This window comes from Scleropages formosus, chromosome 25, assembly GCF_900964775.1.
Source record: "Scleropages formosus chromosome 25, fSclFor1.1, whole genome shotgun sequence".
NCBI lineage: Eukaryota > Metazoa > Chordata > Actinopteri > Osteoglossiformes > Osteoglossidae > Scleropages > Scleropages formosus.
The window spans coordinates 17,004,265-17,021,747 of record NC_041830.1 but is presented as its reverse complement, the minus strand read 5'-3'; the positions used below and the strand labels follow the sequence as shown (position 1 = coordinate 17,021,747).

General features: G+C 49.0%; 1 protein-coding gene across 3 annotated transcripts; it reads right to left on the bottom strand.

Moving 5' to 3' along the window:
• Nucleotides 1-41: 41 nt before the first annotated feature.
• LOC108921728 (AP-3 complex subunit delta-1-like) lies at nucleotides 42-17,306 on the bottom strand. 3 transcript variants are annotated; one of them, XM_018731378.2, is made up of 34 exons: nucleotides 16,841-17,306; nucleotides 14,900-14,995; nucleotides 14,562-14,642; nucleotides 14,299-14,379; nucleotides 14,106-14,213; nucleotides 13,883-14,012; nucleotides 13,659-13,798; nucleotides 13,403-13,476; nucleotides 13,248-13,297; nucleotides 13,056-13,105; nucleotides 12,707-12,755; nucleotides 12,225-12,370; nucleotides 11,999-12,147; nucleotides 11,667-11,897; nucleotides 10,999-11,230; nucleotides 10,735-10,880; nucleotides 10,312-10,453; nucleotides 10,037-10,108; nucleotides 9,761-9,836; nucleotides 9,472-9,677; nucleotides 9,186-9,259; nucleotides 8,880-8,903; nucleotides 8,080-8,233; nucleotides 7,844-7,987; nucleotides 7,608-7,661; nucleotides 7,014-7,091; nucleotides 6,385-6,528; nucleotides 4,274-4,321; nucleotides 3,679-3,868; nucleotides 3,519-3,607; nucleotides 3,197-3,282; nucleotides 2,841-2,962; nucleotides 2,559-2,638; nucleotides 42-2,407 (listed from the first exon to the last, which is right to left on the bottom strand). In XM_018731378.2, exons 1-34 carry the CDS (start codon nucleotides 16,934-16,936, stop codon nucleotides 2,312-2,314), a joined length of 3,738 nt encoding a protein of 1,245 aa, XP_018586894.2. In that variant the 5' UTR covers nucleotides 16,937-17,306; the 3' UTR covers nucleotides 42-2,311. The 3 variants fall into 3 exon arrangements, 2 of the variants coding, with proteins under 2 accessions (XP_018586894.2, XP_018586895.2); XM_018731379.2 differs by lacking the exon at nucleotides 8,880-8,903 and having other exon boundaries at nucleotides 44-2,407; XR_001965082.2 differs by lacking the exons at nucleotides 42-2,407; nucleotides 2,559-2,638; nucleotides 2,841-2,962; ... (2 more) ...; nucleotides 3,679-3,868; nucleotides 4,274-4,321 and adding an exon at nucleotides 7,399-7,438 and having other exon boundaries at nucleotides 6,518-6,528.
• Nucleotides 17,307-17,483: the final 177 nt, after the last annotated feature.

Sequence of the window (17,483 nt, the reverse complement as noted above, 5' to 3'; positions counted from 1 at the left end):
ATTTGCTACAAGTTGTTCATCCAGATTGATGTTTATTCTGTTTTTCATAACCAGACAAAAATAATTTACATTTATTATTAGTACTGTATATAGCAAACCTTTTGATTAATTCCATTTGAAATAATTATCTTACACCACATCTAAAAAAATAGGAAATAATCACAGGAGGAAGTTTTTATAGACAGATTCTGAATATATCGAACAGCTGGAGCAACCTTAAAATTCACCATCACTGCTATTCAACACAATGTACTGGAGGAAACAAAACAGCAGGTACATTTTACTCAATAGCACTAGAACAGCAGTTGGAAGGTGTTGAATTGAACTGGAGCCCCTGTTCCTTAATGTCACCATGGGACATTCATTTTTTTTTTTTTTAAAAAAAAAACATGGGAAATTAAAGTTGATTTGTGTGCATTTTATGATCACAGAGATAGGAAATGAAATGTCTACATTCATCTTCATGTTATTTTGTCCTAGCTTATAAATTCAGACCTTTGATTTTTTTGTGTAAAGATAGAATATAACTAGTAAATCCATAAAAGACTAATTGATTACTGTCAGGGAACTTCTGTCACTACTTCCAAAGGGTGGTACAGCACATTTTAAAAAAAGTCAACCTATGGTATACAGCGCTGTACTTGACTTTTGAGAAAAGCTTCTTAAATACAAATGTGTATGTAAATGTGGCTGCTAGCACAGAAACAACAACAACTGGAGTCTGAAACACTGAGAAGCGCCAGTTGAGATGTGCTGTAGTGTAGGCCAGATCTGGCTTTGGGGATTTCCTTCAGTCAAAGGAGATGAAGACCATCTAAAACTAGCCTCCACAGGACTGGGATGTCAGTGCAGGGATGTCCAACTGAAGAAGGAACAAGAATAAACATTTCACACTATAGGGTGCAGTACTGCAAATGGCCTCTTACAACACTAGTGTACAGAAAGACAGAAAGGAACCACAGCGCACACGTGCAAGTAGAAGGCAAGCCCAAAGCAGACCAGACCAACAGCAGAAGGACATGCCCGTTCAAAAGAAGGCAAGACACGACCACACCAGACCAAGTGTAAACACAAAGTCCAAAGCAAGGCAAGCTAAGACCAGAAAAGACCCATGGTACAGACACATCATCTTTCTCTACCCTTCTCCTCACATAGCTTAGAGCTAAGGAAGCTTCAGCAATGTTGCTTTTCGTGTTATGGAGCTGGAAAAAGCACCAGGCGTACAACTATGGAATAACACAGGATAACAATACTGACTAAACACAGTTTGAACTACAAAGTTCAGGTTCCCTTGAATCAGTAGCTGATCTTACAAGCTCACCTGAATGCTACTGTCAAGCCCCCTTCTATTCTTACAGCTTTAATCTGCATCACACCAAAGACCTATTTTCAACCAGTAGCTAAAGCTCATGGGCAACAGGCACTACAGGACCCTTAAGAGGATAGCAGGACAGGGATCAGCTGCTATGGGGCAGCCAAGGTGGTTCAGGGCTGAACTCCTCTAAGGGTCCTGAGGGAGAGCAGGGAGCACTAACCACGAGCACTCTACTCCCATCCAGATTTCCACAGCCAGAAGCTCAGTTCAGCAGTGGCCCTTAGGGGCAGCTCTTCCAGGTCACATTTTAGGGAGGTGTGGTACAGTTTCTCCTAAATGTTCTCCTTACCCTTACTAGGAGGAACCCAGTTTAAAATTTTGTACAAAGAGCCCTTTTAAGGCTTGGCATTTCACTACAAAGACATTGTCTGTAATTATCGGAGCTGACTGTATTGGTTAGATGTGAGGGACACAGCACGGCGGGACCATGAAACAGTAGGACTCATGGGATGAAAAGCAATGAGTTAGTAAAGAGTGGTAAACTCAGCCCAGGAAGTCTCATCCACTAAGTCACAACAGGAGAACAGGAGACAACCAGACAATGACACTCAAAAGTGTGAAGGCCACAAACAAATCCAAAACACCCACACAAAAAAAAAAGGCACCCCAAACAAAACCCCTTTCATGGAAGGGTTCAGAAAGGCAAAGTGGTTGAAAACTGACAGACTCAAAACTAAGTGATGTGCAAACACTGCAGCTGTACAGATGTTAGACACACAATGACATGCAGCTGGAATGATATTACACCACAAAACTGGAGAGGTAGAGAACAGGGCAATGGCCACAATCATACAACATATGAAAGTGGGGCTACACAGGGAGGGGGTGCCCCGCTCAAGGAAGTACCCAGTAAAAACAATGTTTGTGGGTGGGTGTGTGCGTGCGCGCGCGCGCATGTATATGTTTGAGTGGCATGGTGGATGTTGACAGCCGCAATCAGGACTGAGAGAAGGTCTTCTTGATCTCCTCCAGCACATTCCCGAGCAAAGATGACTCATCGCACTTAGCATCAATCGTCACAGTCTGATGAGCCTGAGGAAGAGACAAAGGGGGAGGTCAGGAAGTTTTATCATTTACCATTTAGTTCCTTGCTACTGGCTATAAGTTTTCATGGCCTGTGCAAGAAACCCTGGCTGACAGCAGCGAGGCACGATAAGACATAGCAAGCAGCACATTGACTCACGTATTTCACCAGTAGACAGACATGGTGTCCCTGGATGGACCTGCTGTACAGCGAGGCGCATGAGTCGATTCTCTCCACAACTAATGGAGGGGTAGGGAAAGAGGCATTTATTAATTGGGGTCTCTTCCACGGCTGAACCCTTCACCTACTAAAGGACACAACTACTAGTTTCATTGATTCACACTACAGGTTGCTAGCTGGCCTTCTCAACTCTTCTTCCCACCTTACTGGGCCTTCTACATCTTTATCCACTCTCCCCAATCCCAAATACCCCCAGCATACCAGAGAAGTGGTGATGGAAGCAGATCTTGGCCAGCAGGTGGTGAAAGGGAAGGCTGACCTCCTGCAGCCTCACTGAGGTCCCCTTCAGGTCAGCTGACTCCAAGAGCTTGGCAAAAGTGTCACTGGAAAGACAAAATGCACAGCGTAGGTAATACTGTTGTGTACCGGTTCATCCATGGCCACCTAAATCTTCCACTTGCATAGATCTGTCGATGCTGCCACTAGCCAGTGTGCACATATGCGCAAGTGCCTAGAGACTATGCCATGCTAAGGAACACAGCGAGTATGTTGTGAATCACAGTGTGTCAGGTAGCTGGTTTCTATGTGGACCAGCTCTGTGAAATGTGTACACTTACCTGTAGCAGGGCGTGGTGATCAGGTATGAAGAACAGGTGAAGTGGAGCTTGAAGTCCAGCTTCTCGTGAGTTGAACTGTCATCAGCCTGGCAAAAGGATCAAAGACTCAGCAACATTTATCATCTCCACCCAATTTAATGCACCAAGTCATCAATCATTACCATCATTCACATCAGTGGAACTGCATGTTTCTCACAAAGCCACACCAGAGCCGTTCCTCATTTACATTCCATTCAGTCAATGAGATCATCTGCAACCTGGCTTCACCTTCACACTTTTTAACAAAAGGCACAGAGATAAATGACTGACTCCCAGTGCGCACCTTCACGATGAAGGTAAGGGTTCCTTTCAGCCTCTGTGGCATGACAATGCTCTGTACGGAGAAGATGAAGCGTGCCTCGTTGGAGACCCCTAAAATAAAGACATATTAACACGCATATGAGAAGATATTCTGTGAAACCTTGGTCCTTGGTGTTCCTTACCTGGGGGAAGCTGAAAAGGAACGGTGAGGCCATCGTGAGGCCCTGACCCCTCAGGCCGCTGCAGCTTGGAGTTGAGGGAGTCCAGCACATTGAACTCCATGGACTTTAGGAAACTGGTGCTCTTGTTCTCAAAGATGATAGACACCACTACCTGGCTGCCATTCTGCAGGTTTCCCTGAATGTCACACACCTGCGACAGGATGTGTGGAAGAGACCAGATTCAACCATAACGGAATGAGGGAATAAAGAGCATACTCAGCAAGATCTGCTCTAAGGGACCAGCATCTACATATATGGCAAACTCAATTCTCCCCCCAAACACAATCCACAGCAGACCAGATGAGTCCCTCAAAGTTAACAGCCACAGCAGGGACAGCTCACCCTCACACCTACCTGATCCACATCTTCCTTCATCTTTAAAGGGAAGGGAGACAGACAATGGCAGATGAGGGAAACAAACACAGAGCCAGAGCTCACTACCACATGGATATCAGTTTGATCCCTACAAGGATACACACGCACGCACGCCACTCTTCAGCCACCTCCAGTGCAAAGGGGAGTCGGTTTTTCCTGCTCAGGTTTTCAGCACACTCACCATCTTGACGTAGGAATTCTCAGCCAGCAGCGAGTAGTTGGACATGGGCTGCAATAAGACAATGTCTTTATTTACAATTGGTGAAGGTTGCAAATTGACTATAACATTGACCATCATCACTATGAGTACAGGAGTGCCACAGGGTTGTGTTTCGAGTCCTCTGCTTTACTCTCTCTATATACACGACTGTGTGTCCTTCCATAGCACCACTTCTATCATCAAGTTTGCTGATGATACAGTGGTGTTGGGGCTCATCAACAAGGCAGCATACCCTGAGGAAGTGGAGAAATTGACATCATGGTGCCAACTGAACTGTCTCTCCCTGAGTATCAGCAAAACTAAGGAGCAGATTGTTGACTTCAGGAGGAGGCAGCAGCGGACCTACATCCCACTCAAGATCAGCGGGACACCAGTAGCAAGAATAAGCAGTTTCAAATACCTCGGAGTGCCCATATCTGAGGCTCTAACCTGGACTCATCACACTCAAGCACAGGTGAAAGAAAAAAAAAAAAAGCCAAGTAATGGCTGTACCACCTGAGACAGCTGAGGAAATTCAGGGTCTCCCCAGCGATCCTGAAAGCTTTCTATATCAGGGCTATAGAGAGTATATTGACTCGGTGCGGTACGGGAACTGCTCGTCCCAAGACCACAAAGCCTTGCGGAGAGTGGTGCGCTTAGCTGAGCGCATCCCTGGGACTGCTCTTCCCCCGCTGCATGACACCTACACCAGGAGATGCAGAGCAAGGGCTGATAAGATTCTTAATGACCCCAACCATCCTGCTAATTCACTTTTCTGCCTGCTGAAATCTGGCAGACGCTATCATAGTCTGATGGCCAGAACTGAGAGGCTCTGGAGGAGCTTCTTCCCCCAGGCCATCAGACTCCTCAACGTGGACACATCCCGTACTTTAAGGACTCCGGTGGCATAATGTTATTCATTCATCAGTGCATATTGCATATTCAATACTTGCACATTTTTTTGCTCCCTAAATCTCAATTTTAGTTTTTTACATTTTAGCTTTAATTCAGTTCCCTGTATATTTTCTTAATTTAACTTTAATTATATTCTCTTGTCTTTAAAATATTTTTTCTCTTTTAATATATTGTCTTGTTTGCACAGTCTACAGAGCTGACTAGATTAACATTTCACTACAGGCTTTATGTGTGTATAAGTGTGCACATGACAAAATCTTGAATCTTGACATTTAGCAAAACATTTCTTCAAAAGGAACAGCACAGTGGCACAGCTGGAAGCGCTGGTGCCTCAGTTCCTGAGCTGTGGATTCAAATCTAACTCAGTCGGTGTGAAGTTTGAATGTTGTTCCCAAGTTTGCCTGGGTGTCCTCCAGACACTCTGGTTTCCTCCCACAGCCCAAAAACATGCATTTCATATAGACTGTTGATGAAATTGTGTGTGCATATGTGAGTATGACTGCCTCACAACGGGCTGGCATCTCATCTGCAGTCTATCCTGCCTCATACCCTATGCGTTCAGGATAGACTCTACACCACTGTGACCCTGCCCTAAATAAACATTTATTGACAGTGGAGAGTGATGGATTTTTAGGTACAATCTAATGAACTGCTCTTCAAAAGTAGCACCATGGCAGCTGCTGACAGAGCTGAAACAGATACAGAACCATGATGTCATGGGAAAAGGAGGGGGGGGAGGAAAAAAAAGACCTTGTTGCTTTCAAGATCTGTTTCAGACTGTTATGGCCATTTTATTTAAAAAAAAAAAAAAAAAAAAAAAAAAGGGGGGGGGGGGGGGAAGGTTTAGCCCAGTTACATTTAGACAATGGGGTGCAACTGTGTTTACAAATGTAAATGGAATGGAAGAAGGTGTGTGGAAGGGCAGCATTTTTCCACACCAGCTGTATCTACCTGTATTCCTACCGCTCTGTCCACCAGGATGCACAGGTCAGAAATGGGCCATGTTCTCTCCATGGCAACAAAACAAAAGTTCACTGTTTAGCTCTGGCACTGTTTTCAATATTGTTTCACAGCCCTACACACCCAGTATGTGTCACCAAGGTGTGTCAAATAGAACCGCGGGGCCCAGGCTCAAGGCAGAAAAGCGAGTCACAATGTGGCCTATTCTGCCCACTGACCGGCAACGGCTCTTCCTCCAGGGTGCCATTCTGAACAGACTCCTCCCCCTCCCTGTCACCAGAGTGACCGTGTTGCTTCTTCCTCTTTTTCTCCTCCTTTTCCTTGTCCTTTTTCTGCTTTTTCTTCTTATGTTTGGAAGATTTCTAGGGGGAATATACCAGACAAGAATAATTCAAAGAGTGTGTGTTATAGCAGAACACTAGGCACGTTTATTCACATTTACTTGGCTGATACTTTTCTCCAAAGCAACTTACAATGTTAAGCTACTTACAGCTATTCACTTATTTATACAGCTGGGTAATTTTACTGCAGCACTGTAGGGCAAGTACCTTTTGAGGGGTACTACAGCTGGAGGTGAGATTTGGATCTGTGACCTTTGGGTCCCAAGGCAGCAGCTCTAACTGCTACACTGCCAGCTGCCCCTACCCCTTAATCTGTGTGTAATGTCCCTGTGATGAACTGGCAGCCCATTTAGTGCATACGTTGCTTCAGACCGCGTTTCCTGAAAAGGTTCCAGACCACCGTGATCCTACATTCGACCAAATGGCAACTAAATTGTCTCACTCACTCTATATAGGTTTGGAACATAAGCCTGTAGGAAGGTACACGTGTGCGTCGTCTGACTCACAGTATTCTCTGGCTCGGATCCTGGGCCAACGTCAGCTGCTTTCTCAGGGATAGGACCTGGGGTGGCTTCAGTTGTCTCCTATGGGGCACAGCTTCTCTCAGGATTATGACACAAACGCACGCATAAACACACACGGGGGTCAGAGCTAATGCTCCCTCACATCTGCACCTAAACCAATCATACTACTGTAATCATGACCAGTTTTACTCTCTTTCCAGTGCGTCATTTACCATGGAACTAGATGATTAATCTGACTGAAGACCAGTTCTACCAGACCCAGCAGACACATCTCATCAGTTATCTTTAGGAATTTCTAGTGTACACTTCCAGGGAAAATGTGTTCCTGGAAAGTCTGAAGTGCTCTCCTCAACCATTTGCCTCTTACCATTCATTCCCCATCGCAACCAACACATTGTACTCAATGCCTGGATGAAAACCCAAAAGAAATCAGTCAATCACAAGCTGCTTTCAGAGATTCTGAAACAAAAACACTGAGGCAAGAATGTGAGCAGATGGAGGAAGGGAGGGAAGGAGAGAGAGAAAGACACAGAGAGAATGCCTGGAATGTACAGTAAACAGGAAGAACAGCTCTACCTGACTCTTGGAGGACAGGAGTGTGCTGGACAACCAGAAATCCGGATCTGAAGCCTGGAACAGAGGTACAGCACAGGAAACCATCCAATAAGTGACAAACGTTGCACTTTTGCTGCTCATCTTTAAAATAATTTCCATACAGTACTATGCAATGCACACAGGGCCAGAGAGGCTCATATCCTGACATCTCAGCTGAACTCATCATATTCCATTGTTTAGCCTTTGCAATATCATACTTCAACTGGTGCAGCTGTAGGCAGGGCTGGTTCCAGCTCAGCATTGTAAGATGACTGGATGGGCTCCCCTGTAGGTGGTCCCCCCTCAGGCCCTTTCCTGGCCTCATGGTGGTGCTTTCTCCTTTGCTTTTCTTCCTTGCTTTTCTGTGAAGAGGACATTCATCACAGCATCAACGCAAGACTGTACAAGTGCACTGTATTTCACCATTAGGGCACCTCAGCCACAGCAGCCTCACCTTTCTCTCCTCCTCTTTGTCTCGCTTCTCTTTCTTGCTCTTTTTCTTGGGTTCCTTGGGAACCTCCTGCACCTCACCATCATCTGCAGGGCTTTTGAGGATGTTTGTGGGCCGGTGAGCTCTGACAGGCAGTTTCTCACTGTCAGCCAGGGGCCTGGGTTCAGACAACAGAAAGAGAGCATATGGCGATCACTTGGAAACTTCCTGCTTACTTACCGAAAAGAATAAGGCAAGATTTGCTTGTTCCAGCTGTGAAATTTCCAAAAATCCATTCCCGTACTGTCACTAATTACAGGAAATTTAAAATAAAAGCCTAATCAAGTAAGGGCTTCAATCGCAAACAGCAGCCCAGTGCTGTGTAAGCACCGACTTCCCATCTCTCCTTCCTCCAGGCGCATCCCTTCCCATTGCTGACTGCCCCTCCAGTACAAATATCCAAGGAAGTCTTGAAGACACAAGCATTCTCTCCCGCTAAGATGAGTGTGCCCCAGTTTGAATTTATGACCCAGATAGAAGAGCTTTGGAACTCTGCTTTTAGGAGCATTAAAACCTTGGGGGCTGAACCACATCACACAGGAAGGGTTACATAACATGAGTGAAAGGGAACAGAGTTTTGTGCTACTTGTAGCACCTTGTAGGTGGTCACAACCTGCCCAAATCCAGCCAAGCAGAATACACAAATGGAGAACGGCAGAAAGAAATGAAGCGTGAAAAAGGCCAAGAGCCAGAAGCCGAGGGGAAGGCACACAGCTCAGCCTTGGGCCTCAGCGCAAGAGGCAGGGGGTTAGCGGAGCACTCACCTTTGAGGATTTCCTGTGCCCAGCCTGCCAAGGGGGAGGGCAGAGTGTGTGCATGTGCGCATGCGAGAGACACAGAGGGAGAACAACATGGCACAGTGACTGGCACAGGGCAGCGTGTAAGACCATACATTTCACACACAGCTTGGCCATGGGAGTTTATCAACATACTAGCTGCTTTCAGGCCACAGTGACCTCTTGGCACAAGCAGGAAGCAGCAGAAGGCCCTGTTCCAGCCTCAAGGGCACTCCAAACATCACAGAGGCCTGGGGAGATACCAGCTGCAAGCAGCGCTTGTGCAGGACTTACTTGTCTAGGTCAACGTCAAGCGCTCGGTATGGATCGTTGGGGTCCTTCTCGTCGTCATCACTTGATAAGGCGTTCTGAAAGGCGAAGGAAAGGGAGAGATGGGAAAAGCATGGAAGGCTTATCACAGTGGCTGTTCTGTGCTGGACTCCTGTCCACCCTGCCCTCTACGGTGCGCAAGCGTATGCAGCAGAGCCTTAACCACTTCTCACAAAAAAAGGACAGAAGTAAACGCTAATACCTAAATTTCATTTTTTTAATCTCCACTTGCCATCCTCCTCCATTTTACCTCTGGCATCTCCTCAGTGACAATGTCCACCATGTGAGCGGGAGCAATGTCCTCCTCGCTCTCGGGGCCGGAATCATGCCGCCGGCCCATCCCACTTCGCTTTTCCCGCTTCTTTTTCTTCTTCTTCTCTTTCTTGCCCCGCTCTTTTCGCTCTCGCTGCCGCCGCTCTTCCTCCAGCTTTAAATACTTGTCAGAAGTGGACATCCCTGAGCAAAGAGTGCAGACACACAGACGCTCAAAAGAAAGCATGTTAACCAAGTGACTGATTTACTGACTGACCGACACCCACCTGGGACTTTCAGAGGCACGCTGAGGTCAATCTGGACTACGGGAATATGTTCTACCCCTGTGCTGTCCTGGTATCCCTGAACACAAAAACAGGCTCATGTCACTAACTTTTAGTTTTAAACCATGTTATAAACCCTGTGTGTGTTAGTCATGCTGTATAAACGTATAAATAAATGCAGAGCTGGTGACTTTGTTAAACTGACAGACAGGCGAATGTGGACTGCATTTCCATGCACTAAGTACACGGTATGACACTCTCACAAAGTCCCTGTCCTACCTTCTGGGAGGTCGGAGAGGCCTTGATGTAGAAGGGATTGTTGGCCTGTTCCTGCTTCCTTGCCTCCCTCCGCTGTGCGAAGGAACAAGACACACACAGGTCAGAGTGTGCTACAGCTGAGAGTGAGCACATGGCTTACAGTCCATGTTCAATGGTATAACAAATGAAACTTCAGTTGAGTTGGTGTAGCATGTTAGTGGCAGCTGTTCCAGCACAAGCATTGCTGATTTGAAGTACTTCACACTCCTTTCTGGGCATGAGCAGAAGCCCCGTACCCTGGCTAGCTCTTTCTCGTCCACCTCAGTGTGGTGTGGGCGGGCGTGGCGCAGCTCTTCCTCAGCAAACACAGCTACAGGCTTCTCATCCTCAGACTCGCTCTCCGATGGTGGCTCGTTAATCCAGGCATCCAGATCCAGCCTGAAGACATGGTATAGGGTCAGAGGTCAGCACATAGCAAACGGGAGAAATCATTTGCGCAAGAACAAGATCATTTGCGCTATTTCTTCAGGTATGTGGTTCTGAATTTCCTTGAGTTTCCTTCCAGTCCAAAGGCATGCTTGGACTACTTTACTCTCAATGTGTGGGTTTGTGTGTGTGTGTATATGACTGCCCTGTGAGGGACTGGAGTCCCCTGCCTCACACACTATGCTCCCAGGAAGGGTGTAATGGACATGTGGTGCATAGCAGTCACTACAGACCCATCTGGAACAGGCACTTTCTTCTGAGCTTTGGGGGCCACAGGGTTGAGCTCCCCAGCAAACAGGGCCGTCACCTCCTCTCCCACCTCCACCTCCTTATGTTGCAGTTTCTGGATGAACTTCACCAGTTGCAGGATGCAGGATGCCTAAGGAGGCAGGCGATGGATGGGCAGTGGGTGATGAGGGGAGGGGTGGGTGTTGTGCTTGCTGCATTCATCTGACCACCTGTCTTTCCATCCTGCACCACAGCTCCACCACACTCACCCTTTCCTGCACCTCCAGGTCTGCACTCTGCACAAAGAGCGGCAGTCTGTCAATGAGCAGCTGGCTGCTCTCCTGCATAGTCTGGCAGTCTGGCGTCCCCTGCTGGCCATTTAGAACTGCTGCAAACAGCTTGGCAGCATTCTGAATGTAGATGGCCTGGATGTGTCCGGGGAGAGTGGCCACTTTAGGCCGTAGCATGGCCTCCAGGGTGTGCACAGGGTCTTCAAGGTGTCTGAGGGAAGAGGATCAGAGAAGAATAAAAAAAAAAAAAAAACCCCCAAACAAAAAGTCCAAGTTGTGCAGGTCACCAAACAAAGCTCTTCACCGACTGGCTTTGCACTTTGTGTGACTTGCCACACTTGTCTTTTAGTTAACAGACACATCTACACAGGTTCTCTAACCATATTATAATGCCCAGGAGGAGTGTGCTGCCATTGCCTCTTTGACCCTCAGGGGCACCCTTTCCTCATTTTCCTCTCCTCAGCTGCAACATGGCTAACTTCTCTCCATTATTGCCTTTTTTGTATCCATCATTCAGCTGAGGAGAGCACCCTACATAAGTTGTTTTCTTACGCAGCATCTGTTGTCACATTTGGGTTTTAAATGTTTTTCACTCAGGCATAAAACACTAGAAATAGTGACAGCAAAGTAAGAGGACTGGATCGTACTCAGAGAACTCCCCACATATCCAGGCAGCAGCGTAGAGAACCTCGCAGATGCTCTTGTGCTGGCCGCTGCCCGCCAGCAGGGTGGTGTTGTCCAGCAGCGTGGCCATTTGCACCACAGCGAAGCCCCTGATGGCCTTCACACGCACAGCCACATCCAGCATCTGAGAAGCAATCAGATGGCCGTGCCGGGTGCCCTCCAGCCGGGTCAGCTCCACAAGGATGCTGATATACCTGTGGCGGAGACAGGAAGGGGGGAGGATTAAAACAGCAGGAAGGTACAGTCTTTGGCCAGTGGCAGGTACTGAAGAACCAGTGTTCAGTGAAGAACTCACCACTCAAAGTTGGTGATGTACTGGTAGTTGCTTTGGCTGCATATATCAATGATCTTGGTGAGGAGCTCATCACGATACGTGGTCCCCTCAGCCTTGTCCACGTGCACCATCAGCTTCTTCACAATCTCCATCAGGTTCTTCTTGGAAACCTTCATACACACAGACAGGGGTCACACATGCGATGGACCACAAGGAACGCTTGCCTATGTTTCTGCTAATCCCGCACCATGCCGTAGAGCAGGTCCAGCGCCCGCAGACGGATAGACTCATCCTTGTCGTCCAAACACTGGAGAACAAGGTCTTTGTGGGACTGAACAGACTTGGGGTGAGTCTTCAGGATTTTTGACATGGCCAGCAGACCTAGGTACTTCACTGAGACACAGAGGAAGACAGCATGTCACTCATGTGTTTGGTGCACAGTTACTACCAAAACACTCCTTCCATAGTTTCATTCTAGCAGGCGTGCAGAAATTGTCTCAACACGACACCGTTCGTTCAAATCACAGTTGAAGTGTAATAAGCCAAGTCCATTCACTGGGCTAATGGGCTTCATTAAGAGGGGTACTGTCATCATATGAAGCACGAATGACTAAAATGTCAGCGTTGAACATTTTTCATGTAACAGGCAATTTTTCAACAGGAACTAAAATCTATTTGACATTTATCAAGCAAATTCAGGGGAAGGAACGGTGTGGTTGTGCTGCTCACAGTTCTGATCCGAGTCCTCGATTAGGATCCGAAGCTTCTGTACACACAGCTGTGGGGGGCGGGGGCAAGTGTCAGTTTTCACACATACACAACAGTCTCACATCTGATACAACTACAACCTCTGACACTGAAACATCAGGGAAACTGAGCACCTTATACCAGATGTTTGAGCCTGGAGGTTATCAAGGTGATGAAAAACATTTCTGTGAAAGACTCTGGACAGGCAATGAAATTTTACACCATAAATTATCAGCCGCAAAGAGAAACCATATTAAACAGATAGGACAGAATACAAACAAACAACCAAGTCAAAGTAGCAGAACAGCCGGTGTGTGTGTGTATACAGTACCTGGATGCTGGCGCTGTGGTTGGGCATCCCAGAGGACAGGGAGATCAGCACTGCAACACGGAGAGGCAGATGTCAGTAGTGCTCATATTACCCACACCAAACACACTCAGCAGCGCTCACCTCAGCATCATCCCATCAATCACACTTATTGTGTGACCAACCAATGAGCAAAGGGAAGAAGTCAAAACTCGCCTGCAATCACAGTGTTGACGCACTCGTACAGCAAGGACATGGCCGAGGTGCTGCGGACGAGAGCGTGGAGCCCGAGTCAGTGCAGACAAATGGAAGCTGCTGGAAACCACTAGCTCTGGTCACAGAAAAAGACAAATCGCACCTTCTGTTCTCACCTGTGGATCAGGTTGGTCAGCGGCTCAATCAGCTTCTTCCCCAGCCGGGGCTCCAAGGGCGTGAGGGCACCAAACTGAGACACAAACACACCTCTTACACATGATGACCAACAGGTGGAGGAGCAGTTAGGAAACAGAACTTGTAAGAGTCATCATTGCTTCTTTGACAGTAACTTGCTCTAGAAATGATTAGCTTACACACACCACACACACAAGGGGGGAAGGAAAAGAAAAAAAAAAAAGTTTGTCCACTTACAAGCTTTATGATCTTGATGAGGACCCAGTTGTTGGTGGAGGAGGTCATGAGTTTGAAGAAGAGGGGTGCGAGAGACAGGTAGTTTCTGGGGTTTCTCCTGGCCAGCTCACAGATCACATTCACCGCCGCAGACTGCACCCCTACGAATGGTTACACAACCCAACACGTGAACAAAGGGATCTCTGACCAGGTGCCTCCTCCATCCCTCCACCCCTACGTCTCACCGGGGTCAGGGTCATCAAGCTTCTCCTTTAGTCGTGGGAAAGCTGGCCGCAGCGACTCAGGGTACTTCAGGAATACCTTGTACATGATGAGCACCGCCTTCTTGCGGATGTATGGCTTTGTGTGCGACATCTGGCCGGAGGAAAGGCAGCGTGAGGAATACACACGGTGGGGAACCATCATAGGAGCAAGTCACCAAGTAGGGAAGGAAAGGCAGGGCCTCACCAGGGTCATGATGTCATTGGCCAGGTCACGAGCAAGATCAGGGGTCACAAAGCAGGAGAGTCCAGTGAGGGCTACCCCAGTGTCGTACTGGTTTGGGCTGCTCAGGTCCTGTGGGTTAGGAACACAGGCAGAGGAGGCCTCGCATCTGGCTCCACACACAGACACGAAAAGCATGTAGCTGTCAATCACCGACCTTGCGGATCTGATTGGTGGTCAACATGATGACATCTGTGCCATCATGGAAACACTGGGAGGCGGCCAGGTAACCGATTCTCTGCCAAGAAGAGAGAAAAAAAAAAAAAGCAACAATTGACTGAATGCAGACAGCAGTTGCACAGGAGTCCAAGGAAGAAGAGCAGTAAGGTACAGTCTCCTCACTGGGGCTGAGGTGGAGCCCAGCACTGACACGGTTTGGGTCCAAACCAACATTGGCCCAAGAGAGAAAGCAGCGCTCACCTTGTATGTGAACTTGGAGGAACTCATGACCTCCACAATGTTGAATGCAGCCCAGCTGATGTCATAACCAAGCATCTGCAACTGGAATCAGGACAGCAGAGGCACAATGTGAGAGAGTGTACGTGTGTGCGCGCGCACACTCCCTTATTTGCAAAATTACCAAAAAGTGTTCTCAGCTCCCAGGGTTCCACGAGGCCTTGGATCACTTTTTTAAAATCTGGTTTAGATCAGGACAGACAAGTGACATGTGACACTCTACAAGAGCAGACTACCCCAAACCCTCCACAAGGCCACAGTGTTGTAAATGTGTGTGCGCACGCAGTGCAATGTCATCTTACATAGGTGAGTTTGCAGACGGCGTTGGCTTTGACCGCAATGTTGTCCTGCTTGAGTTCCTGCTTGATTTCATCGATACAGCTGGAGATGTACTTGGCCTGGAGGGGGTCAAGAACAGACTTTGCATATTTGAACCCCAAAAAGCCCCCCGTCCATTTACTTCATTCCGAAGTTCTGCATTATTGCACTGAGTCGCTTTGGAGTTGTAGGGTCCTCAAACACACACACACAGAATTCTGTATGACCACTGTGCCAGTCACGAGGTCCCGGTCATGAGACGGAGTGACAGAGGAAAATTTAATTTGCAGCTGAGATATTGGGCTGCGGCTGTGGCTCTGGGGCAGAGGAGGGTAAACACAGGAAGGATCATGGGAAAAATAGCTTCCTGCTTTTCCACGCTCAGAGACTGACACACATTGTGCCACAAGGCCCCGCTGTCAGACACAGGGGCATGCCGGTGTCACGGGGTCTGACAGAAGCTCCACGATCCATGACCGGGTTAGGACAGACAGACCCCTCACACAGAGCCACTACCCTGAGATGGGGGCGGAGCCTGCCTGTCCGCCTGCCCCTCCACATGGGGATTGTCCAACGGGTCCAGTGACCAACCCCCAAGCAAAATAAGGTTATCAAAATGACTTGAGTGCTAACAGATTGGTCAGCGTTGTGACCGTTAGCTTCTCCACACCTTGCGCACACTTCACGCTACACGTGCGTCGTTGCCTGACGGAAAGTGCCGGAAACCCCAAGAGCAATGGGCCGAGCGCTCCGTGCTCCCAGAGCCGGCGGCCATGAATATTTCAGCGTGCCGCTCCACGTTGCCAGGGAAACGGACATCCGAACTGGACGAGCGGCATCACGGGGCCTCGTTGCACCTGCCACCTGAAACAAGCGCAGCGCCGTGGGAAGGAGTGTTGAACCGGCTGGAACCGGCACCCTGTACACCTGTCCGACTGTACGTGGGGGGCTTTGGGGAAGTGAAGCTGTGGCAGCACCCCCTTAAGGCAGGAGGAAAGCTGAACAGAACATCCAGGACAGGCGTCATCTTCCGAATTACAACTAACTTCAACCGATTTCCATATTTTAATGTGTCCATCAGTCAATCGGTAGCTGCTTGTCCGCTGCAGGGTCATGGCGGTCCAACGCCTAGCCTGGAAGTGTAGGGTGAGGCATGGTACGGTCAGGAGACCGAGACAAACTCGAAGTCACGACGCTGGAGCAGCGAGGCACCAGTGCTGCCATACAGCTTCTAAAACATAGTAATTAAGAGTGAAAATACCGGCTCCCCCTCCTCCGCACGGTCCTCATGCTGCTCCCCATCGACTGCCGTCGATCTGACAGCATCGATACTCAATCGGTAATCGATAAGTAGCTCCGCGGGCCACATTTTCGACAGCGTTGAAAGCCTTGTGAAGGCGGGGGGGGTAGAAAGGGGTAGAAAGGTGCACAAAGGGCTGCGAGCAGGCAGCCAGGCGGTTAAGGAATCGCTCGGGTCACCGTGGCGGTCAAACTCCCGGACTTTTGAAAGATCACGCGAGCCCAGCGGGGAAGGAGCTTTATTGACCGTTTCAGCACACGAACGACAGACGGGGCATCTCACCGGGAGAGGAAAGGGCGCAAACCTCTTCGTCGTCACCGATCGCCGCTCCGCTGACACTCTTCCCCTGGGGTTACGCTGCTTTACCCTTTCCTACCAGCAAGGTACTTTTCACTGGACGGCGCCGGCATAAGCACCCTGTCCTGGTACCAACAGGAGAGGGACTCGAAGAGGAGGCAAAAAGGCCCTTAACCACTGCGCCACCTGGCGTCGCGCCCCGGGAACCGCAGGTCAGCGCCGCGCACCACAGGCGGTCGGTTCGCGAGCACCTTTTCCGTCAGCTTCAGCTTCTGTGTCACTGCGGGTTCCGTTCGGTTCCGTTCCGGTCCCGCCCCGCCTTGCTTACCTCGTCCTCCCTGTGGCTCCTGACGCCGCGAACGAGGTCCTGCAGGTTCTTGTCGAAGATGCGGTCGATGCTTCCCTTTACCATCTTCAGAGCCATGGCTGCGGCACAGCGCGCCGCCGAGCGGGACGGCGAGGCGAGGCGAGGCGAGGCGGGACGGAGCGCAGTCCCCACTCACACCTTTCGCAGACGGGCGCTCCTCCCGCTGCCTCCGCACGGAGACGCGCTGTGCGGGACGCGGCTCAGAAGCGGCTCACAAAATGGCTCCCGGATCAGCTGACCGCGTCAGGGGAACCTGTGGTCGCGTGCGGTGCGGGGCGGGGCTGCGGCGGGCTTCGCTGCGCGCGCCTCGTGTTAAAACTGTAGCAAACCGAGGCAAAAGTGGGCAGCGCGTCAGGCACTTCCACAACACACACTCAGTTCTCTGTTATTCGGATGGTGACACGCTGACAGCCACACGGGCCTCCTTAGGTGCAGAGCGCTAACGATAGATTCTCGCACCCGATTGGCCGAGAAGGTGTTAAGTTATATGATTGGTTGATCGGGGGGGGGGGTACTAGTTAATTAAGGGGTTCTTATTGGTTCGTGAAGCATAATCTCATTGGTTTAGGAGTTCAGCAGCACGTGATCTAAGCGTTTCATTACC